The sequence below is a fragment of the Macadamia integrifolia genome, unplaced genomic scaffold, assembly GCF_013358625.1.
Source record: "Macadamia integrifolia cultivar HAES 741 unplaced genomic scaffold, SCU_Mint_v3 scaffold1516, whole genome shotgun sequence".
NCBI lineage: Eukaryota > Viridiplantae > Streptophyta > Magnoliopsida > Proteales > Proteaceae > Macadamia > Macadamia integrifolia.
This window is the reverse complement of record NW_024868243.1, coordinates 67,040-94,765: the sequence shown is the minus strand read 5'-3', so window position 1 is coordinate 94,765 and position 27,726 is coordinate 67,040. Positions and strand designations below refer to the sequence as shown.

Below are 27,726 nucleotides of genomic sequence, written 5' to 3'. Positions count from 1 at the left end.
AAAAAAAAAAAAAAGCAACCTGCCAACCTCCAGGGTATGTTTCTCAGGGGGAGGATTCTGCCAAAGTACAAACTTCATAAGGCTATCTAAGAGTTGAAACAGTCACCAAAAGCGTGGTTTGACAAGTGTAGCTCTATTATTACTGACGATAGGCTATTATAGTATATTCTAACCATTCAGTATTCGTTAAATGCCAGAACAATAAAGTGGTTGTATTGGTTGTCTATGTGGATGATATTATTATATCTGGAACTGATGTATCCGAATTGTAGAAGTAAAATCCCATCTTCATCAGCATTTTCAGATGAAAGACTTGGGGTCTCTCGGGTGTTTTCTAGGTAGTGAGGTCTTACGATGCAAGGAAGGAATTTGTCTATCACAAAGAAAGTATGTGCTAGACCTATTATCTGAGGCTGGAATGCTTGCCTGTAAACCCATGGATACTCCCATGTATCCTCATCAGAAGTTTGGTTAGTGAAAGTGGAGGTTTTGAAGGCAGACGTCGGTATATGAGATTAGTTGGAAAATTTATCTACCTAACTGTTATTGGACCATATAGACCAGATATATCTTTTGTTTTTGGGATCATCAGTCAATTCATGCAATCTCCAAAGAAGGATCACTAGGATGAAGCGTGTTCTATATTACCTAAAGGGGGCTCTAGGAAAGGGGCTCATTTATCATCCTCATTAGAGTATTGATCAGGTAGGGTTTTCTGATGATGACTTGGCTGGTGCTCCGGATCATCACCAGTTAAGATTATGTCATCAACATAAACCAGAAGCACTACAGTACTGTGATTGCATTGAAAATGAAACAAAGAATATCGACTAATAAAAGGCACTGTGTTGGAAATTGAACTGAAACAAAGCATCACGGAGCTTCTCAACCCATGCACGGGGAGATTGCTAGAGTCCGAAAATTGCCTATGTAAATGACAACCATAGCCAGCAGGAACGTCATTGTAATAACCCATGGGAAGACCCATCCCCTCATGTAAATGATCGTGAAGAAAGGCATTCTTCACATCTAATTGATTAAGCTGTCTTTGGAGCAAATTTCTCCTAGTAATCAACTCCTTCAATTTTGGTAAAGCCATGTGCAACCAACCGAGCTTTATACCTTTCTATAGAGCCATCAGGATGATGTTTCACAGTAAACACCCATCGGGAACCAACAATGTTGTTACTATCAGGCACTGGAATAAGACACCCCATATGCTGTTTTCTAGAGCGCCTATCTCACTGTTCATTTTTATTACCACTTAGGATCAGCCAATGCATCAGAATCCTTAGAAGGAATTTTAACAGAATAATAAGCAGCTGTATTCAAGGATGAAGATAAAGCATCGTAAGAAACAAAACACTCAATTGGATAATGAGTTTTTACCCCTTTCATTACTGCCATAGGGATATCATCAGAAGAGAAGACGGGAGCAGCACCTGATGAAGAAGAGAGACGATGGTGATCACTCATAGCAGTAGGAACAATAGGGGTATCCGTAACACAGCCTCCTTGAGTATATACTTGAAGAGGCGGAGAAGCTGTAGAATGAATAACAGAGGGATCTGAGGGAGACGACACCAAACAATCAAGTTAATCAACCAAAACTGGAAGATGGGAATCTTCAATGGAGGGAGACGAATAGATCTGCCTTCTCCCTTCTAGAGAGAAGAAAGGTAGATCTTCAAAGAAAGTGACATCTTTGACACAAACTTCTTTCTCAGGGATGGATAATAACCATCTATATCCCTTTTGAGAGGGAGAATATCCAAGAAAAACACATTTCATCAACTGAGGACCTAATTTGTCATGATGAGTATCCAACACATGAACAAAGGCCACACAACCAAACACTCTAGGAGGTAAGGAGAATAAGGTATATGAGAAGGTTTTAGGAGTTGTAAAGGGTATTTCCCAACAAGAATAGGAGTAGGCATTCGGTTTATCATATAAGCAGCTGTTGGGACAACATCCTCCCAATATGTCTTAGGAACATCCATCCCCAAAATTAAAGATCTCTCAGCTACACCATTTTGTTGAGGTGTATCAGTACAAGAAACCTGAGCCTCAACCCCATGGTCATCAAATAAACGACTAAGGCCGCATTTTGTATATTTCCTTGCTCGATCGGTATGAAATACCTTATTTTTCACTCCAAATTGAGTTCCCACCATATTTTAAAAGGCTTGAACAATTGAAGGAACCTCATTACGACTTCTCATCAGGTATACCCATGTGGTGCAAGGAAAATCATCAACAAATAAAATGACAATACAATACTGACAGAGAAGTAATTGGGGAAGGGCCTCAGACATCAGAATGCACTAACTGAAAGATGAAATCAATTCTATTCCCCTGGCTTTATACACATTTCACAAGACAATTGAGAACCTCTGACAGACTCAAACAACTTGTGGAATAACAAACGAAAAAGAACGAACAGACATATGACCCAGACATCTATGCCATAACAACAGTCGAACATCAGGTTTAGTTACCCCTTTACTCAAGCAAGCAGCAGAAGAGGGTTCTTCAAGGATGTAGATGCGACCCTGCTCACGCCCACTACCAATCCTCTTCCCCGTCATCAACTCTTGAAAGATACACTAAGATGGGAATAAGGTTAAACTGCAGTTATGCTGTTTGGTAAACTGTCTGACAAACAATAAATTTGTAGGAAAACATGGAACATGAATAGCAGATGGAAGAGAAAAAGAAGAGGATAATGATAATTGCCCTTCCCAGTAAGGAGAAATGGAACCATCAGCAAGTTTAACCCCTCCGAAACAGGAATTCGTGAAGAAAATCCCTCACACTTACCTGTCATATGAACAGTGGCTCCTGTCTATAACCCAGAAGCTAGAAGGGACAGACTGGGAATGGTTAGCTGATGCATGGGCTGTAGAATCTGAGATGGTGCTACTATCTGGTTTCTCCAGAGAGGCTTTCAATGAAGACAACTAATTAAACAACTCCTAGATAGCACGATCACGGGGTCAAAGGAAGCAAGCTCCCCATCAGTAGAAACCAGGTTCGCACTTTTACTTGAAATTCAGCCTGTTTCAGTTATGGATACAGAATCCAACAATAATCTTTGGCGTAACTTGGATTTCCATAGTGGCTGCACATCATGTGGTTCTTTTCTTCCTTAGTGAGGCGACGGTGATGAATTTTTTCTGAGAAGTGCCTGGCTTTATACCCTTATAATCAAAAGCTAAGGCAGACTTGTCTTTTCCATCCCATTTAGACATAGAAGCCTGAGAATCCTCCCCTCTAATATAATTATAGACACTCTCGAGCGAAGGAAGATTGTATTGCCATCAACCTTATATAGATGGAACGTAACTTTTGTAGATGGACTTCCAACTCTAGATCATAGTTGTCATGGCGTCAAATCGATCCAAGGCGGTGGAGGAGTGGCTAATCGATTTGGCGATGAATCGCCCGTTATGGCGTTTCCATGGCAGTCAAATCGCCCATTTGTCATTTTTTATTTTCCCTATTTTCTAAAGTTATTTAGCATGCTACAAGCCTACAATATATACCCTATAACATATAAAACCAACATTAAGAAACATCAAATCATCAAAAATCAACATAGCCCTATCAAATCACCCTGTATTTTACAAAAAATCAACTGCTAGTGAATCAGGCGTGATCTGGCGTTCATGGCGGTGCCATGGCGACGCTTATCAGCCAATGGCGACCGCCATTTGTGAGTCAGGTAAATTGTAGCACTGCCATGAAGTTCTTTTTCCGCCAGGACGCCAAATCGCCGCCTTGGCGACGCCTAGGCGACACCATGACAACTATGCTCTAGATTCTTTGCTAAGATTTCAAAAGCCAGAAAATTCGATGTCTCCTCCAAGCTTGATTTGATTTGTAGTCTTCCTGTTGTGGAATCCCCAAGGAACAAGCTCGTTACTGCTTCTTGGGTCCTTCCCTTGTTTATTTTGCTCACACCATCCTCCTCCCCTTAGGTGTTTAGCCTCTTTATTTGTGTTGTTTCCCCCCTTGGGTTCTTGTATATCCCCCCCCCAGCCTTTTTTTCTTTTCCTTGGTACTGAATTTTTTATTCACCCAACAAAAAACAAAAAGGGAAAATAAAGATCAGTGCTGATGTGGGATCTATAGGTCAAAAGGCAGGCAGATTGCAAACATCTGAAAGTTTGAGATATTAAGTGATAAATCATCAGTAAATTGACGGGGGATACAGAAGGAAAACTCATGAAGATAAGTAAAATAGCATAAGGAAATGGTAAGAATTTGTTAAAAATACTAAACAGTAGATATGAACAGTTGAGATTGAGAAAGATAGGGAATGATTTGGTTTTTCTAGAATGATAGAGGCCTTTCTTATTTATAGAGTGGATAATGGATTACAAATAAGGAATGCGAGGTAAATCTGAGTCAAAGTCCCTATCCCAATATACAATGAATCTCGATAATCTAGTTGTAACCCTTATCCTTAACATGAACTGTTACTGTGATATATTTACAGGACTTGCAAATTGATGTCAAATATTTTCAGATTTGTCTCTCTTAGCTTATCAACTATGGATTTTGCATTTGGCTCTTGTGATCCATCACATGGTTTGAAATTTCAACATTATCGGTTTCGATGGGCCTCGAAACGAAATCACATGCGGAATACAAAGAATACAACATTTCATTGAAATGAGTGAAACTGAATTATCAAAATGTCACATTTCCTTATATAAAATACCAAACTTCGAATTGAAATGGGAGACCAGGAATATATGTCAAAATTGCTAGAACTTACAAATCCATCTAAGCTCCCACAACAACATTGCAACATTGCAAAGAGATATTTAGAATCTTACAAATCATTGAGGATTTAAACCTATCCAAACCCATCTAAGCTCCCACAACAACATTGCAAAGAGATATTTGGGTCGAAACTTCAGGAAAGAGATATGTCTTAAATCTTTCCATCTTGGTTCAAATTTTTTGCTAAATAATATAAGGAAATGATATATATGCAACACTATACACTAGCAATCTGGAGTTCGAATTAAAATTGACACTTTGGGTGCTTTTTTTCCAATATATTAATTCAAACGTGTGTAATCAATGCTTAAATGGGCACTCTCAGAAGTTTCAAGGAAAAATTCCACTTTGGGGGCACAATAATGGCCATTTTTCTCTTTCAGGAAAAATGGATCAAAGTTTCGGTGCTATTTTGACCATAATCATGGTTCAAGGTTTCCACCGATACCGTTGAAATTTCCCACATTTCAATGGTTTCCCAAGAATTTGATACCAAACACCATGTGACTTTTAAAAGTCACTAGTTTCGAATAGTATCTTCGAAATGTGGGAATTTTCCTCGAAATGTGAGAATTTTCGAGCGGACCAATGGGTCAGCCTTTATAGAACCTTTTTAAATGGGAAACCAAGCCTTCTTATTTCAAAATTTCGACCCTCGCCCCTATTTATTTTCTATGAAGTGGGAAACTTGGGAAAACACTCAAGATTTTTCCCTTGTATAATCAAATCTTCATTCTAAGCTTGGTTCTTGCACATTCATAGCAAATCTACCTAACGAAGGGATCTTGGACCAAAAAGGTAAATCATCTCATCTTCCCCAAACCTTAAGTGCCATCTATGGAAGCACTGGTGATATTGGTGGGTAATGTAGACTAGGATAGGGGTCTAACCAAGTCTCAATCTGTAAGAACTTTCAAACCAAAGAACAACCAAATAACCACCACAACAATCCATAGCAGGCTAGTAGTAAACTGAGATAACAGAATACAATTCTGACAGTCAAAATCAATTCAGGAACACTGTAACTAGCTAACGACCAAGGAATTAATGACTCAAATCCCCAAATTAAAGGCTAAACAATAGGCTATATGATCAGCAGCCCTTCAGTAAGACAAAACAAAAACCAGAGCTAAAATCTGGGCAGACATCACTATTGGCCAGAATTGAAAAAATCCATAGCAGTTGAACCAATGGTCTGATCAGCCTAAGATTGGGATCAAGTTCTCTTCTGGATGGGTCTAACATTCGACCCAAGTTATAGGACCATCAGGTGGCTAGAACTCCAAAAAAATCAGGGGCGATAGGAGATAAAACAAAGGATCTCAAACCCAGAATTTTGTAAAAAGATCAGAGCACTTACCTGAGATGCTGAATGAGAATAAGAGCAATAAGAAAACCAGAAATAAGGAGGATCCACTCGGACTTCTCGCCACAGTGTCAAATGGATCAGACACTAGTCCCTAGACCTTGATCAGACACAAGGAAACCTCAGCAGAGGCTAGCAGCAACAGCAGCTTGAAACTTTTCATTAATTCAAATAGTGGGCATTGTGTATGAGCCCTTCTTTATTTATAATAATGGGGGGAGCGTTTACAAATAATAGAAACTCAAAGTTACTAAAACTGAGTTACTAAAAACCGAAATTGTAAACTAAGGGAATTAGAAACTAACTTATAGCTGGAATTAGAAACTAACAATAGGCTGAAATTAGAAACTAACAATAGACGGAAATTAGAAACTAAAGTAGTACTAATTTTAGAAACTAAGAAACCCCCATCAATAGCCCAAGTCATGGGCCAATAAGCCAGATCTGGTTGAACCAATCAGCCACTAAGGTCGACCCTCTTCTTCCTTCTTGAGTAGACCTTCAAATCTGCATCAGTGGGTATGGACAGTATGGTGGATCTTCTACTTCATTTGGACAAGAGGGTAGTTCAAGTGGTGGGTCATCTTTTGTTGATAGAATCTTTGGGTATCCATCCCAACCTTGCGTGCCACATCCGCATCCTATCACTGTGACTGAGCCATCCCTAGGCTGAGATACCTAGCTGATGTTGATGATGCATCTTATAGATGGGCAGTGACGGACTACCAAAACCTGTCAGGGGAGCGGCTACGACATCTGCAGTGGTACGCAAGCTCATGGACTGGAACAGCCTAGACACTCTACTTGGAATTGATTGTTGACTGTTGACTATTGACTGTTGACTATTGATTGTTAACTGTTGAGTGTTGAGTGTTGAGTGTTGAATGTTGAGTGTTGACTGTTGAAACTTGAGACTTGAGACTTGAGACTTGACTCATAATCAAGGTTTAAGATCTCACTCTTGCCCCCCATTTCATTGATCCAAAAAAGAGAGATATGGCGAGATCTCGCCGAGATCATGTATTTTTTCTCGGTCCACTCGGTGACCATATGGTCTTTGTAGTCCCTGGCACTTTGCATTTACTCTATTTTAGGCCTTCTAAACACAATGCAAACATCGGTTTTTAAAAATCAAACTTAAAATGGTATTTTGATTTCGTACCCTATGTAAGTAGTCTCCAACTATTTGGACCCTAGGCTAGTATGCTTTATTTCACAATCCACATTCCACAATCAACACATGACACACCATAATCATAAGAATTTAAAAGACATGATAGATAATTACTTAATTGATTAACAATTAACATTGACGACTGATGACTCACATTAACATAGATTGAAAATTTGAAAGGACATAAGATAAGCTACATAACATAAGGTCAGTGTTATATGAATCATTTATCTAAACAGAAAAATAAAATAACAAAGATTTAAAACAGAAAAAAAAATTATTTCCCTCCATGAATCCATAGATCAGTGATATGCATGACATATAAAAAAACCAATGTAAAACAAGTACTGATGATGTTTTCAAAAAAAAATGGGTTTGATAAGATATTTTTTTCTTTTCAATTTATATATCTAAAATGGCTCTTGAGAAGAAAAGTAACTCCAAATGTGGATGAGGAGGTAATATACTTTGCTCTTTAAGCTTCAACGAGTGTAGGAATGGAGATCCTCAAGCAAAAGCACCAAAATCCTTGGTCCTTAGTATTTTTTCTTAAAAAAAGTACAGATCTTGGCAAGGTTTGGCGAGAACTTGGTCGAGTTTTTGTATAATTTGTACCTCGCCATGTATCTCGTCTCGCCTTTTGAAAAAACGAGATCTCGCCGAGATCTTAAGCCATGCTCACAATTATGTAATATTATTATTGTAACACCCTGGATTTAAAAACCCCTCAGTCCTAGAGGTGAAAATTAACTTAGAAAGATAAAGGGGTAAAAGTAGAAGCAGAAACTGTAGCTGCACAGTTGAACAGCTGTGTAGAAGGGAAGGTAGGCAAGAGAGATGAATGGGTACTAGATCTAGGTGGCTTGCATGTGTGGGGAGGGTCCCACATAAGGTGAAATATCTTGGGCAGAATGCCCAGAAAATTGAATTTTTTTCCTGTGGGCCCCACTACTTTGCAGGGTTCTTTTACCCATTCCCACCATGGACTAAGGCATGATCAAGGGCAGTTGGTTTCATGTTGAAACCTATTTTCTTTGGAAAGTTATTTCAGTTTAAAAGAGGGGAAAATAGATTGGTTCTAATGCAGTTGGTTTCATGTTGAAACCTATTTTCTTTGGAAAGTTATTTAAGTTTAAAAGAGGGAAAAATAAATTTTTATAAAGGTACTTTTGTCAATAGATTTTTTTATAAAAGTACTTTTGCCAAGGGTCTTTTTTGCTTATAAAAAGAGAAAGGTCGGCTGTTTCTCCCTTCTTTTGTTGCTGAGAATACAAGAAACAGAGAGGAGAAAAGAAAAGGAAAAGAAGGAAGAAGGAAGGAAGGGAGCCACTGCCCCTGCCCTGCTGTGGCTGCTGTTGCTGTCTGCGGCTGCTGCTGCCTGCAGCTGGTGGTGCTGCGACTGCTGCTGCTGCTGCTGCATACTCCCAGGTGCTGCTATGTTGCTGCCATATTTGGGAGCTGGAACATAGGTCATACGGCTGATGGTGGACCCTCCTGCTCAACCAAAAGCTGTCGGGAAGGTAAACCCTAGCCCTAAGTTGTGAATTTAACTAAAATAGGAGTCGGTTAAGGGTACGGTAGTACAAACATGAAATTAAAGGTAGGGAATTGCTTGTGAGCACTTAACACACTTTCCTACAGCAAAAAACCCAACTGTGAAACCCAAATTGGAACCCGAATGGCTATTGGATTGTCCCAAAAATCCTAAATCATAGGGCTTTTCATGATTCAATGAAATTGGGTGAAATTGATGGTAGGAATTGCCCACACATGACTCCAATTTTGCCTTGGGATAGACAGTATAATTAGTAGACATACTCAGGGAGTAAATTGAGTTAAATTAAGACTCAATTGATTTAATACAGTGCTCAGAGACCCAATTTGAAATGAGAAATTGACTTGTAGGGTGTAGAAAATTTATTTGGAAGGTTTGGATACATTATAGCTGTTGCGAACTGCCTGGCACAGTTCTACCAAGAGAGGCAATGTTGGTAGGCTGTAAATGGCCAATTCTGCCAGGGGAACCGGCCAGCAGGTTTGGACTTGACAAAATATGGATGTTAGGGAATTGTGAAGGTTGTAACATGTGACTTGTACAGGTATACTCCAATCTGCCCAGTAATGATTAAACCATGTGAGGGCATGCCCTATGACCTAAGAAGAGAAAGTAAATGCCATGGAACATAATGGGTTGTGAAATGTTAGTAGTGCCCCTATCAATGCTTATCCAAGTACACTCATGCATGAAGGGCAGTACAGACATACCTAGTTAAGTGAGTATGGGCCAAATCCCTGTGAGTCAATTCCAATGGATTTAAAAGGAGCTTTAAGACTATGTGGGTTACATGATAGACCTACATAGACCTAGGGAGATGAATTGGAATATTAGTCTATCAGTTGGAAAGGAATACTGACTTGAGGTTAATGTGTTTCTTATCAATCTGGTATTGGAATCCAGTTAAGGGTTAAAAAGTAAATGATGTAAATGATTATTAAAAGTAAAACTAAATTTAATGAAAATATATCAATTAGGAACCTGAAATGTATCCGGTAAGGATACGTGTGATCAAGAATTCAGCAAAAGGACACCAGATTCGAGAAAATCAGGTGAGTGGATGTTTGATTTCTTTTACGAAGTGTTTTGATGTTTTCAGTTATGCATGCTCATGTGGAATGTGATGATTTCTATGTTATGGATTTATTTTATATAAAATTAAATATGTTTCACATGTGCATGATTTTACTGACCGTGATGTGATGTGATCGAGGCTTTGTGGATGTGTAATATAATAGCTGTGTGGTGATGGTTGCAAAATTAACAGTCTGAGGCACGGTGTGGCCGAGGTTCTTTCCGGTACCGTGGGCTCAGAGGTCAGTGTTACAGTTGTGATCACGGATGTGTGCTTGGATGCTATGGATGATATGGATGCATGTAGATGCATATAGTTAGGATCACATCCCAGTGCTATAACCCTTTGTCAATAGGGGGCAAGGTATTGGCTAATCCCACTTGGTGGTAGGTCGTGGAGGACTACTACGCCCAGATACGACGTACTGTATCTTGAGAGGGCACAGTATGGTACGACGTACTGTACACATGGCTGTTGGACAGCATGGGTGGCCCGATGACGGTGTGGGATTCCGGGACCATGTTTGTTAGGGGTTACTATTTAGGGGTTGGCTGGGGGACCGAAGTTACTTTCTGGGACTGGCTAATTCCTGTTTGCAACTAGCTTGTATCTCTGAGGCCCAACGTACAAGGTAGGAGATACCACCTACGTTGCTTATAGCACTTATACACACATATGTTGAGACTTAGTAATTAGGTGGGAAGTATATAATAAATGGATACATGTGTATGGTCGTATTCAAAATATATGGATTGATTCTGAGAGGTTGTAATTGCATGCACGATTTGTATGTTTATGCTTGCACGCTCACCCCTCACTGGGCTATATAGCTCACCCCTCATTGATACCTATTTTTAAATGCTAGAGTTGGAACTATGATGGGCTGGAGACTTTTTTTTTTCTTAGTGAATAAATAATTCATTACCAAACGAAGAAAGAAAAAAACTTATAGTCCCTGAAGAGGAGAGGGAGAAGAAAGCAAATCAAGCTTAAAAAGCATTACTATTCCTAATGATGGATCTCGAAAGATCCCAGGAATTTACAATGTGACAGTTTCGAGGGGAGGGAATACAAGTGGATGCAAGCCGAGGGACTTTAGTTTTGACATCAAAGGAGATGGAGCTCCAAATCTTATCAAGAGAGCGAGAGTTGGGGGCCCATTTCCTATGGTTCCGTTCCATCCAGATCTGATTTATTGTAGCAAAGAAGGGTAGCCTTCCCATAGTGTCATAGATAGTCTTTCCCTGAAAGTCATATCCACCCAAATCCATTCGCGATGGAAGGGGAGAATCCTCCTATTGGCTGGCCAGCATTTGCTAAGAATTCCTTTCCATATGGATGAAGAGATACTACAATCAAAGAACAAGTGCTCTATAGTCTCTGTCTCAGTGCCTCAGAGGATACATATTGGGTTAGTTGGGATGCCTCTTTGAATGAGGAAATGGTTTGTGGGAAAAAATTTAGCGAAAACTCTCCAAGCAATGAAACTATGGCGGGGGATGTGGTGATTGGACCAAATAAGACAGTGGCATGTGGCGAGGGGGCCATGGGTTCTAACAAAATCCCAAGCTGCTTTAGGCCCGAAGCTTTTGGAGGCTGAAGGCTTCCAAAGGATGATGTCTGCCTTGAGCTGATCGGCAAGGAGTTCGAGATATCCGTAAGGTGGATCGATGAATGGACTAGGGGGGACCAAATTCCTGAAGAGAGAATATAAACAACAAAAGCATGCTTGGAGAGCCTTGAATCATAAATCCTTCTGGCGCCCAAAGAGTGATATAGGATTCCCATGAGGTGCCAAGGATCAAGCCAAAGATAGGTGCTGGTCCCGTTGCCAATCTGGGTGAGGATTGCTGAAGATAATGTTGTTCGGGTGGCAAGGATTTTATGCCAAACCCAAGAGGCATCTATTGGGATTTTAACAGTCCAAAAGGAATCCGATTTGAGGGGATTCAAATAGATCCAATCAACCCAGACACAATTCTTTTTAGAGATGATCTTCCAAGCCAATTTGATGATACTTGCTTTGCTGACATCCTTGATCCTTCTCAAACCAAGCCACCCTTTAGTTTTAGGAAGACAGACAGCAACTCAGCTAATAGGACGAAGATATCTAGAGCATTCTGTACCTTTCAATAGGAAGGAAGCAAAGATAGATTCTAACTTGGAGATGATGGCTTCGGGCAACCTATAGATATCTGACCAGTAGATGTAGGAGGCTTGAAGAACTGATCTGATAAGCTCAAGCCAGCCTGCAAATGATAGGATCTTCCCTTTCCAAAGTTGGAGCCACTTCCTGATGAGGTCTAGCATAGGAGAGTAGTGATGAGTAGTGAGCCTGGCAGGAATGAGAGGGAGACCAAGATATTTCACAGGCAGATGGCCCTTGGTAAATCCAATTAGATGTAGGAGGGAAGCTTTGGCAGAATTAGAGATCCCAGTCAAGAAAATTAGAAACTTTGTCGGATTGATGAGAATGCCCGACATAGTAGCAAATTGGGAAAGGCACATCATAATGTTCCCAAGAGAAGATGGATCCGCTTTGGAGAAGATCATCAAGTCATCAGCAAAGGCAAGGTGGGTAAGCTTGATGGCTTTACATTTAGGGATGACAGCAATGAGATTTCGGTCAGTGGCCAGCTGCAAACTCCTTGAAAGAACTTCCATTGCTAGGCAAAAGATGTAAGGAGAGAGGGGACAACCCTGTCTGATGCCCACTGAAGAAGGGAAGTAGCCAGTTGGACTCCCATTTACCAAGACTGAGAACCGTGGAGAAGCAATACAGTGATGGATCCAATTTGTGAAGACTAGGGGGAATCCCATGCTATCGAAAACCAAACTAATGTAGTCCCATCTGAGAGAGTCAAAGGCCATGCAGATGTCTATCTTCAGAAGGGCAGCAGTGGAGTGGGATTTTCTGTCAAGTCCTCTCACAATTTCATGGCAAAGAAGGATGTTGTCTCCAATTCTTCTTCTGGGAATGAATGCCGATTGGTGATGGGCTGGAGAATTGTTCGGGTGTGAAGACACATCTACTGGATACTTGTAGGAAATGGCTAATTATTTTACATTGTGCACTTGTGTTATGATACAATTGGTTTTAAGGTTTACATTATTATGAATACCTGTGGATTTATTTTTTATGGGCCCATAATTGTAATATCTGGTATCACTATAGTTTGGTCACCACATGTACTTATGCTTCCTATGGATTTTATATGCGTACTTTGATTTAGTAGTGAACTGGAAGGTGGGTTTGATTACCACATTGCATCTGTGATCCTGGGTATTTATAGGCTGACTAGGTTGAGAATCCAGTGCCGCATACCTTAGCTATATTTTGGGTAGGGTGTGACAATTATCTATTTTGGATCCTTTATATTATGTTTTCTTTGTTTTAGACTTTAAAATTTTAATAATGTATTTCAAACTTAGTAACTTATATATGTACTTGTGTATTTTCGGTCAATGACTCAACGTACATTAGCAAACTTTGGTCAACACCACAAGTATGACTTTATGTTTTTTTTCCATGAAACTAATTATGTGAATAAGTTAGAAATGTCTAAAATAGGACGTACACAAACAATTAGGCAAAAAATATATATATATATATATATATATTTTTTTTGGGATTGAAACCAAAGTTTCCACCAAAACCAGGAAAATTTCCCTGGTTTCCTCGAAATTTCCCAGATTTCGACCAAAATTTTGGTCTCTCCAATGGCCGAAACCAAGTCAAAACCTGATATTTAGAACCTTGACCAAATGTTCCGGTTTTGGCCATGGTACAAAGGGCCACCAAAATCAAAATTTAAAATCTTGGTCCATCCTTAATTTACTCACATTTGGTTAATATAGACAAATATAACCCACTGATGAAAATATAGGTTCCATCTTATATAGATCACAGTAATCAATACCTCATCATATTTATCCCCTCCCTTGAGAAGGACAGAGTAATAAAACTTCTCAGTTTTCCCATTAACAGACTCCTCTCTCTCATCTATGTAAGCAACACGCAATGATGGATACCTGTAAATATGTATAGAGGATTGAGTGATTGACTGTCACAAACTCACAATTAATCAATAGATTTGCATCCAGAGTAAGAACAACTAGTATCCTATCAAAAAAATTTATAGCTTACTGTAACATGAGATTCAAAATGTTCTGGTAACAGCTGCGGTCACGAGCATCACTGGATTTTTTCTGTTGGCCATAGATCTGACATGATACAACATAGGTGAACTTCATATCTGCAACAGCTTGTGAATGGGCAGAAAAAGGTGTTTGCTCCTTATGGTTTGAATTGACAGTCCTGTAACCATCAAAAATGGCTGCAGGAGCAAACATTATAGTTCAAGGTCATTCATTCAGTCAATTGCCATTAAGATGATTACAAAAAGATATGAAGATCAAATAAATGTGGAGATATTGAAGACGGGGTGGGGGGAGTAAGGAAAAGACATGTGGCAGAAAGCCACTTACCTGTGTCCTTTGCCGTATCCAAGAAGCATTGAAGTTCAAGTGCCTGCCTATAATACATCATCCCTCTCACTGGATAAAGCTATGATGTTATTTCAAGGTAACAAAATACAGAAAGACTGCAAAAGCTCTGTGCTATCCAAACCTGTTCTAGAAAGTGTCTGGCCTCTGTAAGATACCCATTGAGGAGTTAAATCTGCCTTTGCATTAGCATCCTTCTCATCATTACGACGTTCCAGAAAATTGCTCCATTCATCTAGTTTCCAGTTACAGAAAACACTTGACACAATTAATCACTTCACTGAATCCAGATTAATATCAATTCCAGAAATGGAAGAGCAAAACACAATGAAATGCCCAATGAGTTACCAGGATATATCTTCTGTAGGTAAAACAAAATTGATATTCCATCCTCATTTTCTTTGTTAAGTTCATCGTCAGAATAGAGAACATCTTCTCTGTAATATGGAGTCAAGACACTGCACCATAGAGAAAGAGTACATATTACATCAATAAGCCAGACCACGATCATCCGACATCCGGTAATCTTTTCTTCACAATTCAGAGATTAACAAATCAAATGTGCTTATTGCTGAAGGTGCAATGTACATTATATACAAGCTGACTCAACTGAAGTACATCTCCAGCTATCACACAAGATGAATTATATAAGAAAGATGCAAAGAGAATGCAAACTAAAGTGGAGAAAGACATTAAAATAAGTGACCGACGAAATATGTTTAAGTTTTTTTACCTTTATTGGTTGGTAATAAAGACATAAAAACTGTATGAGGAAAAATCTTTGTCACCATACATACCAAAGCTTAACAGTAGTATTATCTGCTGTAATAATGAGTTTTAGGGGAAGTATCAGATTCCAAACGGGTCCTTAGGTCCTTAAGGGGTTTCATGGTCCTCGTAATATTCTAGAACTTTTTCTCTGTTATTATAAATAAAGAGGGCTGGTGTCATATTGGACACAAGTCATTATCCCATCCAACTTGGTATTAGAGCCATCCTTAAGGGGTTTAATGGTCTTTGCGGTCCTTAGGTCCTTAAGGGGTTTAATGGTCCCTGTAATATTTTAGAAAATTTTCTCTGTTATTATAAATAAAGAGGGCTGGTGTCAAATTAGACACAAGTCATTACCCCATCCAACTTGGTACTAGAGCCTTTGGATCTAAGGGTCTCCTCCTCTCTACATCTCTTTTTCCCTTTTCTCATTATTTCTCTCTCCCAATGCCTCCCTCCATCTGCGCCTCCTATCTCTCTTCTTTTGCTTATCTCTCTTGGTGGTAGCTCCTTAACCACCAAGAGGGCCTCTAGACTCCATCTCCCTTCTCCTTTGGGCTTTCAGACTCTCTTTTACTATGATATGAGAGACCCAGCTCATTCCCATCTATTTTTTCAGGGATTTTTCAACCTAAAATCGATTTTTTCTTGCCAGGTTGCTTTTTCCCTGCTCGATGCTGCAATTGGTGCTCCTTATCTTGTAATGATACATACTAGCCACTTTACCGTCTCAGGACTTTGTTCAAGAGCTATCCCCAAAATCGATTTGTTAAGGTTTTCACCTTTTATCAATTTTTGGGTTTTTTAGCCTTTTTCCTGCTTTTTGGTTGTTTATTGTGTTTCTTCTACCTCCGGCTGGTACGTTTTCCATTAGCACAGCCCCCTTTAGTTGCAACCATGTCAAGCAGCTCATCTGCTTCCATTGGTGGAGACACCTTAGCTCTTCCCATCTTTCCTCCTTTTGCTATTAAGCTTGATGGCCCAAACTACCTTATGTGGCCAAGCTCGATCTGCATCTTCCAATCTTAATTAAAGTCACCATTTTCCTGACTCATTTTGTTTTTTCAAGATTTGGTGACAGGGGCAATGATTGGCTCTAGGAGAGTGCGTGGTGGTCAGTACCTACTTGATGATAACTCGACTTTGGTCTTTGGTCAGGCTTTTCAAACATCCTTTACATCACCTCCCGTCTCTGAGTTACTACAGTGGCATCGTCAATTGGGACATCCTCCTTTGGAAACTTTAGCTAGGATGTTTCATGCCTATAAAAATGGTAATGCGAGCCAGTTTTTTTGTGAGGCACGTGTATTGGCCAAACAAACTTGGATCACTTATAATGTTTCTAGAAATAAAAGTGCCACTTCTTTTTCGTTGATACATTTTGATATTTGGGGTGCATACCGCTATGTGTCTGTCAATGGTAATTGGTGGTTTGTCACTTCTATTGATTGCCATTCCTAGACCACTTGGGTTAATATGATGCAAACCAAGGGCAAGACCTTCCATTACTATCAGCAGTTCCACCACATGGCTCAGACTCAGTTTGGTGTTACCATCAAGATCCTTTGAAATGACAATGGTTGTGAATGCTTCGAAGGGTCTTTTCAGGCCTACCTTTCCGCTAATGGGACGATCCATCAAACTAATTATGTAGATATCCCGACCCAAAATGGGGCTACTGAGCAGAAGAATCGCCACCTTCATGAGTGTTGAGTTTTAAGAGTAAGGGCATTTTAGTCCATCGTTCTATTATGTATTATGGCATGATCAATGCAGGGTACAATGGTATTCCTGTCCCTGCCTAAATGTTGGAACTTATATACATCAAGGGACCGACCTGCAGCAGACTATTCTGGTTAGAGCCACAGGTTAGTTCTCTTTGGGACGGATTTGTGCTCTCACATCTCTCCTCTCTCCTCTCTTCTGTCTTCTTTTCTTCTTCTCTTTTCCTTCTTTTCTTGGTTAAATTGCAGGATTCTGGAATTGTAACATGGTATCAAAGCCTCTGTGATCAAACCTAGGGTTTATACATTCCTCACAACTGATTTCTTTCTTCCGTTGAACCTTTCTGGTTTGCAGCCACCTACTGCTGCATTTACTATGGATTAAATCACAGGGAGTGATTGTTTTTGGATCGTGATATGATGTTACTGAACTGAAGATTAAAGATATTTGATTGGTGCCACCAATATTCTACCCTAATAGATTTTTAGTAGAGTTTTGCCCTAATCATTTTTTAGTAGGGTTTTTTTTATACCTCATCGATTTTTGTCCCTATGGCTTTGGTAACTATTTTTTGTGATGACTGTGGTGGGATCATGTCTTGATAATATGGCTCTATACTAGAATCATCCATTCTATGGAACTATAGAGATCTAAATACAGGTGATTTATTATTTGCTTCTACATCTGCAACCCTATCCTTTCTACTTTTTTGGTTCCTAATAGCTGAGACAAAACTACCCCTGCTGCTACTACATCTTCCTCGGACAATGTGACTGTCTAGATTACCTCTATCAAGCTCAAAGCAAGTTCAAACTACTTACTTTGGGCTCAATCTGTGAAGGTTTATCTTATGGCCAAAGATAAACTTCAATATACTACCTTTGATCCTCCTCTGTCGTCTGATAAGGGATATATTTACTGGATGAAGGAAAATGCATTAATTTTGATCTGGTTGTGGAATAATATAGAACTAGATGTCGCTGCGAATGTCATGTTCCACACTACTACGAAAGGGGTATGGGATGATTTGAAGGAAACATACTCTCAGGAGAAGAATATGACCCATATCTATGATATCCATAAGAAACTGTTCTAATTTCGCCAAGCTGACAAGTCTCTACCAGAATAATAATACAATGCTTTCAGGGGAATGGTTGAAGAACTCAATGTCTTCCAGCCCTTGACTACAGATATTGATAAGCCAAAAGCTCAGCGTAATCAATTCCTTGTTTAAAAATTTCTGGCTAGCTTGAATAATGATTTGAAGGCAGTGAAGGGTCACTTACTTGCTAGCGACACTGTTCCTATACTGAATGATGCCTACTCAAGACTTCAGCATATCACATCTTCTACAGAACCTGATCAATCCATCAAAGACAATTCAACCTTCTTTGTTAACCGTGGACGTGGTTGAGGTTGTGGGGGAGGTCGTTTGTCTACTGGTCGGGGTTCTAGTGAATAACACTTTGATCGCGGACAGCAATCTGATCGTTCTTCTCACCAGTGCTCTTACTATGGGAAGTCCAACCATACTGTTGAGACTTGTTGGGCAAAGCATGAAAAACCAGAGTGGGCAACCCAATTAGCCAATTATACAGTGTCAAATGATGGTACTGACCTAGTGTCTCCCAATGATACTAACCAGGGACTCCTTCAGGAGATTCTTCGACCAGTCTATATGATGATATCAATCAATTACTAAGGCGTTTGCAGACTCTTGAGGCATCCTCTAATACATCCAATGATGCGTCTACATCCACTGCTACCTTGGCCCAAGCATGTACATCAGCCCTTCTTACCACTACTTCTACCCCTAGATTATTAATTCAGGGGCCTCTATTCATATGACTAGCAAGTTATCCATGTTTAAGTCATTTTCTCCTAGTACCACCTCTACATTTGTTGTTCTTGCAAATGGTGCTTTAACCCCTATTTTAAGTTATAGTACTACCTCACCTACAACTTCACTTAACATGTCTTTTGTGTTACATGTTCCCCAATTTCCATTAAGTCTCCTCTCAGTGAATCAATTAACCAAGTCATTAAATTGCTCAGTAACTTTCTTCCCTTCTTCCTTCATTTTTCAGGATCTTCACACGAGGAAGATGATTGGCGGAGGGTGTGAAAAAGATGGTTTATATTATCTCTACTGTGGCACTTCTGCTGCTTCTGCTGCTGCTACAGCCATTGGGGATGTGACTCCATTCCAATGGCACTGCCATTTACGCCATTTGTCCTTGTCTGGGTAAAAAATTTTATTTCTTAGTTTTGAGTCTATGAAAAAGTTAGTGTGAAGCTTGTGAGTTGGGAAAGCATCACCGTGTGTCTTTCCCATCTCGCTCTGTGACTCAGAGTTCGTCTTTATTTTCATTTGTTCATTCAAATGTTTGGGGTCTTTATAGAGTCGGCAATAGGTTTGGATTTCGATATTTTTTGACTTTTGTGGATGACCACTCTCGTCTTACATGGTTGTACCTATTAAAGGATCAATCTGAATTTTTATCTGTGTTTCAGACTTTTTATAAAGAAATAAAAACTCAATTTGGCATTTTTATTAAGGTTTTTCATTCTGACAATGATTTATAATATGTCCAAAATGAGATTTCTACATTTTGTGCTGCCCGTAGGATGATACACCAAACTAGTTGCTCTTATACCCCTCAACAATATGGGGTGGCTGAGCACAAAAATCGGCATCTCCTTGAGGTAGTGAAGGCCATTATATTGCATATGCATGTTCCGAAAAAATTTTGGTGTGATGGGGTTTTAACTACCTTCCATTTAATTAACCGCATGCCATCCTCAGTTCTTTCCGATCGGTCTCCATTTTCTATTGTTTTTCCTAACTTGCCAAGTATTTCGATTCCTCCTCGTGTTTTTGGCTATGTCTATTTTGTTCACAACTTGCATGCTCCGTCTGATAAGTTATCTCCTAGGTCCACAAATGCATCTTTTTGGGCTATGGCCCATTGCTCACCGAAATTTGTTAGTGCTGATATGTCCTTTTTTTAAGGCACACCAGGCATCCCAGTCCGGGACTGAGTGGACTTCTCCAGCTCCATCTCCTATCCTTACTCTCATTCCATTTTATAATGTCCTTAGTGCCAACGTCACACCTCTACATGTTTATCAGCGCCAAAAGAAGCTTGGACAGCCCAGTGTCGATACCGTTATTCTAGCTGATTCACTCCTCCACTGCTGCCCTCCTCTGGTGAAGCTCCCATCCCTCCCATTCTTGATGATTTACCAATTTCTCATCGTAAAGGTACACGCACTTGCACTAAAAAATCTATGACTGTGTATCCCATTGATAAATTTGTTTCCTTTTTTAGGTCTTTATAAATTTGTTTCCTTATCTCATTTTCCATCAACTATCCATGGTCTTACATTGTCTCTTTCTACTCATACCATTCCTAAATCTCATGTTGACACCTTGTGTATCCTTGGATGGAAAACTGCCATGGATGTAGAAATGGATGCCCTCTTGAACCGTGCCACCTGGAGCCTAATAGATTTACCTCCCGATAAGGATAAAGCGTTTGACACGTCTAGTTGGGACTTCATTTCTAATGTCCTGCTTTAAATGTCCTTCCGGCCTCTTTCGTGCACTGGATCCGTTCTTGCATCTCCTCCCCCCGTTTCTCTATCCTTTTCAATGGTAGCCCGGCTGGCTATTTACCCTTGGGTCGAGGAATCCGTCAAGGATGCCGTTTCTCCCCTCTTCTTTTCTCTGTGTCCTTGGAAATTCTCTCCCGCTCTATCCAATCTGCCACTGACCTCCATCTTCTCTCTCCCATCCTGAAATATAAATCCCTTTTCCTCTCTCATCTAGATTTTTTGGATGATATCATGATCTTCTCCAAAGTTGATCTCATTTCCATCTCTAATATTATAATCACCCTTCATTCCTTTGAATCCCTTTCGGGTCTCAAAATTAATCTCCTCAAATCCATCATCTTCCTTTCTGGTATCTCCCTTGAGACCTAGGAGATTCTCTCTGGTATCTCTAATATCCCGTTAGGTTCCTTTCCTATTAGATATTTGGGTCTTCCTCTTATTACCACCAGGCTCTCCTCCCATCATTGTACTCCTCTGTTTGAATATCTTAGGAAAAAGCTCAAGCTTTGGAAAGGGAAACTTTTGTCCTTCGTTGGTCGCTTAACCTTGATTAGTTCGGTCCTCCAATCTATGCATCTCTACTGGTCTGGCACCTTCGTCCTCCCTGCCTCCAAAAATCTTCTGTGTTCCTTCCTTTGGAAAGCCTCTGACTCCTCCAAATTCCTTAGACCTCTTAGCTAGAAGGTCTGCCTCCCTAAATCTGAAGGAGGACTAGGAATCAAAAGAATCAAAGATGCCAATACTATGGGAGTCCTTAAACTCATCTGGAAGACTGTTTCCAAACAAAAAAGCATATGGGTCGATTGGATCCTCTGGCTTTCTTAAGAATAACTCTCTATGGACTCCCCCTTCCATTTCTGATGCCTCCTGGATTTGAAGGAAAATCCTTCATCACAAGCCTCTGGCTCTCACTGGCATTACCTATTCCACAGGAAACGGTCAGTTGACCTCCCTGTGGAAGGACCCTTGGCATCCTTCAGGCATTCTATCCCAATTAGTTTCCCCCAGAGACATCTATTCCTTCGGTTTTCATGCCAATGCTTGGGTCTCCTCTATCCTTTCTTCTAATGGTTGGTCACCTCCCCCCTTCCCCCCCCCCTCCCCCCCCCCTCCTCTGCTTGACCTCTGGTCTTCCCTTCCCCCTCTTCCCCCTGGGCATAGAGGAAGAGAAGACCACTGTATTTGGCTCACTCTTCTAATGGGATATTCTCTTCTATCTATGCTTGGTCCTTTGTTTGTTCCCCTTCCCCGACTGTTCCCTAGCATAAGTTGGTCTGGTTTAAAGGTCACATTCCTATTAAATTTTCTCTTTGGCGTTGCCTATCCAGCTGCCTTCCTAACCAATGCTTCCTCATGCACCGTCATATTCCTGTAAATCCTTCCTGCAGCTTATGCCTCTCAGGTATTGAGGATATTCCTCATCTCTTCTTCTCTTGCCCTTTCTCTCGCCTTTTCTGGAAGCTAGTCCTTCCAAATGCTAGCCTTCAAAAAGATCAATCCTCCCTTTTGATAGAGAATGTATTTGGGTAGACATGTCCTTCTCTGGTTCGACCATTGCGACACTGTTGGTAAATTGGCCTTTTGTGCTCCTATAAACCACCTCTGGATGGAACGCAACATTCAGAGATGGACTGCCAAATCTCGATCCCTGGATAAGATTTGGAAATCTATCTCCTTTGATGTTGCTACAAAAGCCCAAGGCCTCCTTTCTCAGCACAACCGGCCCATCCGTAGCTCCCCCAGAAATTCTCATATCATTTCCTCTTGGACCCTTCAAGTTGACCTCTTCCATCTCCCCTGACTACTTGCTGGCCTCCCTCCACCCCCCTCTCTCCCTCTTTAATCCTTGATGGCTTTATATAAGGTTTTGTGTTGTTTTGTTCTGTTTTGCTCCCCTTAAGTTGGCTTCTCCTTGTTGGCTTAAGCCTTCCCCCACCCCCTTTTTCCCTTGTATATTCTCTCTTTCCCTCTTGGTAATGAATTATTTATTCATCCAAAAAAAAAAAAAAAATTCCATAAAAAAAAAGAAGTGTCACTGGATTTACACTATTAAGTATCATTCTGATGGCTCTGTTGAGCAGTTGAAAGCCGTCTGGTTGCCATGGGGTATACTCAGGCATATAGGGTTGATTATTTTGAGATATTCTCTTTTGTTACTCGGCTGAACTCTGTTCGCCTCCTTATTACTCTTGTTGTTAACTATGATTGGTTATTGTTTCAGTTAGACATCAAGAATGCATTTTTTTATGGTGACTAGTAGGAAGAAGTGTATATGGAGCAACCTCCTGGGTATGTTGCTCAGGGGGAAAATAGAAGTCAAGTGTGTCGTTTACACAAGCTATCTATGGACTTAAACAGTCCCTTCGGGCATGGTTTGAAAAATTTACTACTACTTTGGTAACTTGTGGCTTTTCCCTATGTTATTCCGATCACTCTGTCTTTATTCGTCGTAGAGGAAATAATTTGGTTATCTTAGTGGTTTATGTGGATGATATTATCCTCACTGGTAATGATGAGGCAAGAATTTTTTAAGTAAAGAACTACTTACAACAACACTTTCAGACCAAAGACTTAGGTCAGCTTCACTATTTTCTCAGGATTGAAGTGGTCAGATGCAATAAGGGGATCAGTTTATCTCAAAGGAAGTATGTGTTTGATCTTCTATTTGGTACTGGTATGCTTGCATCCAGACCTGTGGATATCCCTATGGATCCTCACCAGATGTTTGGTGTTAGTGATGGTGAACTTCTCCAAGATATGCATCAGTATAGGAGTTTAGTTCGCAAGTTGATATATCTCATGGTCACATGACCTGACATTTCTTATTGCTGTTGGAGTCCTTAGTCAGTTCATGCAGTCTCTTCAGAAAGCACATTGGGATGTGGCTATTCATGTTCTTCAGTATTTAAAAGGTGCTCTTGGTAAAGGGCTGATCTATCGCCCTGATCGGCATATGGATCTGGTTGGCTACTCCGATGCTAATTAGGCTAGCTCTGCTGGTGATCGTAGACCCACTACAGGTTATTGTACCTTTGTTGAAGGTAATCTGGTTACATGGCGAAGTAAGAAGCAGACTGCCATTGCCTGGTATAGTGTTGAAGCAGAATACAGAGCTATGGTTCACACCACCGCTGAGTTGATGTGGCTATAGTTGTTACTTTTGGAGTTGGGTTTTCCATAAATAAACCTATGAAGATGTACTATGACAACCAAAAAGCTGTATATATTGCTAGTAACCCTGTCTTCCACGAGAGAACCAAAAATATTGAAGTGGATTGCCACTTTGTTCGTGATGCTATTCTGAAGAAGTTAGTCGAGACTCCTTTTGTTCCTTCCTCAGATCAGTTCACAGACATGTTTACTAAGTCTCTATTTGCTCTTAGTTTTCACAGTGGTTATACCAAGCTGAGCATGGGTGATGTATATGCTCCAGCTTGAGGGGGAGTGTTTTAGGAGTAAGGGCATTTTAGTCCATCGTGTTCTATTATGTATTAAGGTATATCAATGCAAGGTATAGGGGTATTCCTATCCCTGCTTAAATGTTGGAACTTATATATATCAAGGATTAACCTGCGGCAGATTATTCTGGTCAAAGCCGCAGGTTAGTTCCCATCTTTAGGACTTATTCGTGCTATTGTCTCTCTCCTCTCCTCTCTTTTGACTTCATCATTTCTTCTTCTCTTTTCCTTCTATTCTTGGTTTGATTGTAGGATTCTGAGGATTCTGGAATTGTAACAGTGAGGTAGCACGCTCTCTAATGTTTGAGAGACATGTTCCTCCCCAATACTGTAGTGATGCGATTCTCTCTACTACCTTTCTGATCAACAAATGCCTTTTTGGTTTCATTCCTTCCGCTCCCCTCTGGATCTTCTCTAGAGTTCTACTCCTTTTCCTGTTCCTCCCAAGGTATTTGGTAGTGTCTGCTATGCTCACGATCATCATCCTCACAAAAGTTTGATCCTCATGGTCTCCGGTGCATTTTTTTGGGGTATGCTCCTACTAAAAAAGGCTATCAGTGTTTTCATCCTCCTACTTAGCATTGGTTTGTGACTATGGATGTTGTCTTTCAGGAATCTGCATCATACTACACTGTGGCACCTCTTTCGAGGGAGTCTCCTTTCATTATGTAAGATGTGTCGCCTTTTGAACTTGCTATCGCTGTCAGTATCCTGTTTCAAGGGAAGAATGACACTCCTACTCTGCCTTGAACAGAGATAAGCATTTATAGTGGCAAATAGTAGCCTTAGACCACTACACATCCAACATCTACCTTAGTATGCCAATTGTCTCCTCTCAAGCCTGACTTATCCCCTTAGACCAGGTAATTCTCCTTTTGCATCTGTTGATACATCTCTTGAGTTTCCTATTACTGTTTGCAAAGGCACTAGGTCTTGCACTTTACATCCTATTGCTACAAATGTTGCTTATGACTCACTTTCTCCTTCCTATTATAGTTTATGTCATCTCTATCCTTTGTGTTCATTCCTCATACTTAGCAGGAAGTGAGTGTAGACTCACAATGGCAGACAGCTATAGTTGAACACGGTTCAGAAATTTATACGCTACGAATTACAAAAAGGACATCATCTCGGTTGAAATTTCGATATCTCAGCCAAAATTTTGGTACCGTTTCGGCGAGATACCGAAATGATACCAACCAAGGCTTATAAATACATCTCTTGAGGGTCTCGGCGAAGTTTCGATTCCAACTCGACTGTCTCGACGAAATTTTGGCTCCTCCTTGCATTTGAAAACAAAATCACTCCATTGTCTACTAATTAGCCACATCATCACATCTATTGCCTTGAAGATCGCTCCAAGTTGAAGCTCTACACATTTAAAGCTATGGAATGGTAAACCACTTTCACCAAAACCTTTTTTTTTTTTTAAATAGTAACATAAATACATGTTGGATAGGGCTAGATTTTTTATATGTTAGACATTAGAGGCCGATCTATGACCTCCCGGAATCGAAAATTTTTTTTTCTGCTTTAAAAAATGCATTTTCCATCAACATAAATTGTGTTTTTTTTATGGTTAATATAGCTTTGATGGAACTCAATTATATATATGTTACTCCCTATTGGTTGATCTACGACTCTATCGGAGCAAAAAAATTTTCAGAGAAAAAGGCACATCGACTCCACCGTACTGGGCGTGGAATCCAGCCAGGCCGTCATAGTTCTTTCTAGTAGACAGTCATTAACTCATTATTATTAGTGTTGTATAACTAATATGTTTGGGACTTGGGATATTGCCATTTGGAACTTTGAGATTTAAGAGTAAGACGCTCAATGAATAACTTTAGTTAGGACTTGGGAGTTAGGAAGTTGCATAGTATATTACTCTAGTACTCTAAATATTAGTTAATTAAAGTTGAGGTATGTTTTAATCATGGATTAGATGCATTATTTAATTGTTTTACTATCATATTACATATTGTTCTAGCTATGAAGTAGGTAAAATCTCCAAAACAGTTTGACGGCTGCTACCAAACAAGGGTGCAACTCTAAAACATTGTCATGCTCTAATATTTTTGCAAATTTAAGTTCTACTCATGTTTATGAGGCTTAAACAAGCTACCACCAAGTTTCAAGTCATAATATGGCCGTTTAACCACCGAAACAATCAACCGAGTAAAAAAAAAAAAAAAATCATCCAACTAGCCGAGATCTAGCCAAGATTTCGGTATTTCGGTGATTTTGAAACCACCGAAACACCGAAATGAGACGAGATTTCGGACCTTGTGGTTGAAGAGAGGAGGCTCTAAAGAAGAATGACACATGACATGTAGTGTGTCTTCCTTAGAGTTGCGTCTATAATTGGATTTTAAGTTGATTACAGTTCTTCCACAATCCACACTCCTTTGTACCTTTGAGATATTTACAGTTTTGCCGTACACCCCTACTTTTGGCTATTGTGTGCTTGGATGGGCCCATAATTGTGGTCATTGATGGATTTTAAATCTGAGATTGCATGGAATAATTACACATCATTGGGCATATATGTGGTGTATTATTTATTTGTTGGGGCCAAGATCGCGTCAATTTGGAATTTGCAATTTCTTGGAAAATTTGGTACTCGTATGCGTGGTAATTGGAATTATTTGTTCAGATTTACCATCATAAGGGGGAGATTGGAAATTATTTTATTGTGATACTCTTGGTTATAAGATTCTGTGTGATGATCATCCTTTGTGATGGTGGTTGTTGGAAATTATTTGTCCATATGTATTGCTACACGTGATGGGGAGGTTAAAATTACCATCTGCTCAATTTGATTTATTATTTGCTCAAGCTTTTGTCTGCTCAAGATTATTTCGTTTGAAGAAGTCAACAACAATTTTATCTTTTGAAGATGGTAATATTCAGCGACCTGCTATTTGGTATATTCAACAACTTGATGTTGTTTAATCCCTAGCGACTTTTTTTTTTTTTTAATGAATAGAGAAATATATAAAATAGGGGGGAAAAGGGGGAAGGGGATACACAAGACCAGAAAGGCCGAATGATACAATCTTAAGGGGCAGGAGGAGGGGAGAACAAAATGCTTGGAGATAAGTCCCAAAAAACAACAATGTGTCTATTCCTTGGGGAGTCCACAACAGAACTTTGAGGAAGGGAACCTAGTTGGGAGAAGACGTCAAAGTAGATGGCCTTCTAAATCATGTCGAGACATCTAGAGTTGGAGGACCATCTATGAAGATTGCGCTCCATTGAAATATGTGAGAAAGTAGCGCCGAAAGCAAGCTTACCAGCATAGTCACATAGATTTTCCTGAAAAAGTCATATCTAGGATGTTTAAACAATGTGCCAAGATCCGATATAGAATTCCTTGATTGTGATATTGGTTGAACCCATAGAATCATCCTAGATCTCGATGATACTAACGATAATCGCCAGTTATATCAAATATCTATCACATCTATGCAGCCTCTCCATAAAAACCTTCTCCTTTGTTTATTCATGAAAATAAAAGAAGAGAGAAACATTCTCGAGCAGCCAAGTGGACCTTGAAAACAAAAGCAAACAAAAAGATCCATCTACTTAATAATATAATAAAAATATCTGATTAAAATAAACCGCACTCATAATAGATGACAAACCTTCAAACTCATAGACCCATTAACTATGTCATTATTA

The 27,726-nt window shown here is 39.8% G+C and overlaps 1 protein-coding gene across 1 annotated transcript in view; it reads right to left on the bottom strand.

Annotated features, from left to right (window-relative positions):
* LOC122064088 (callose synthase 7-like) overlaps positions 1-27,726 on the bottom strand; it is a 102,415-nt gene that overhangs the window by 21,860 nt on the left and 52,829 nt on the right. Inside the window, exons 28-32 of the mRNA XM_042627794.1 lie at positions 14,819-14,928; positions 14,595-14,705; positions 14,453-14,521; positions 14,112-14,301; positions 13,885-13,996 (exon numbers count right to left, since the gene is read on the bottom strand). Of these exons, the coding sequence (XP_042483728.1) occupies positions 13,885-13,996; positions 14,112-14,301; positions 14,453-14,521; positions 14,595-14,705; positions 14,819-14,928 (592 nt within the window). The remainder of the gene's footprint in view (positions 1-13,884; positions 13,997-14,111; positions 14,302-14,452; positions 14,522-14,594; positions 14,706-14,818; positions 14,929-27,726) is intronic.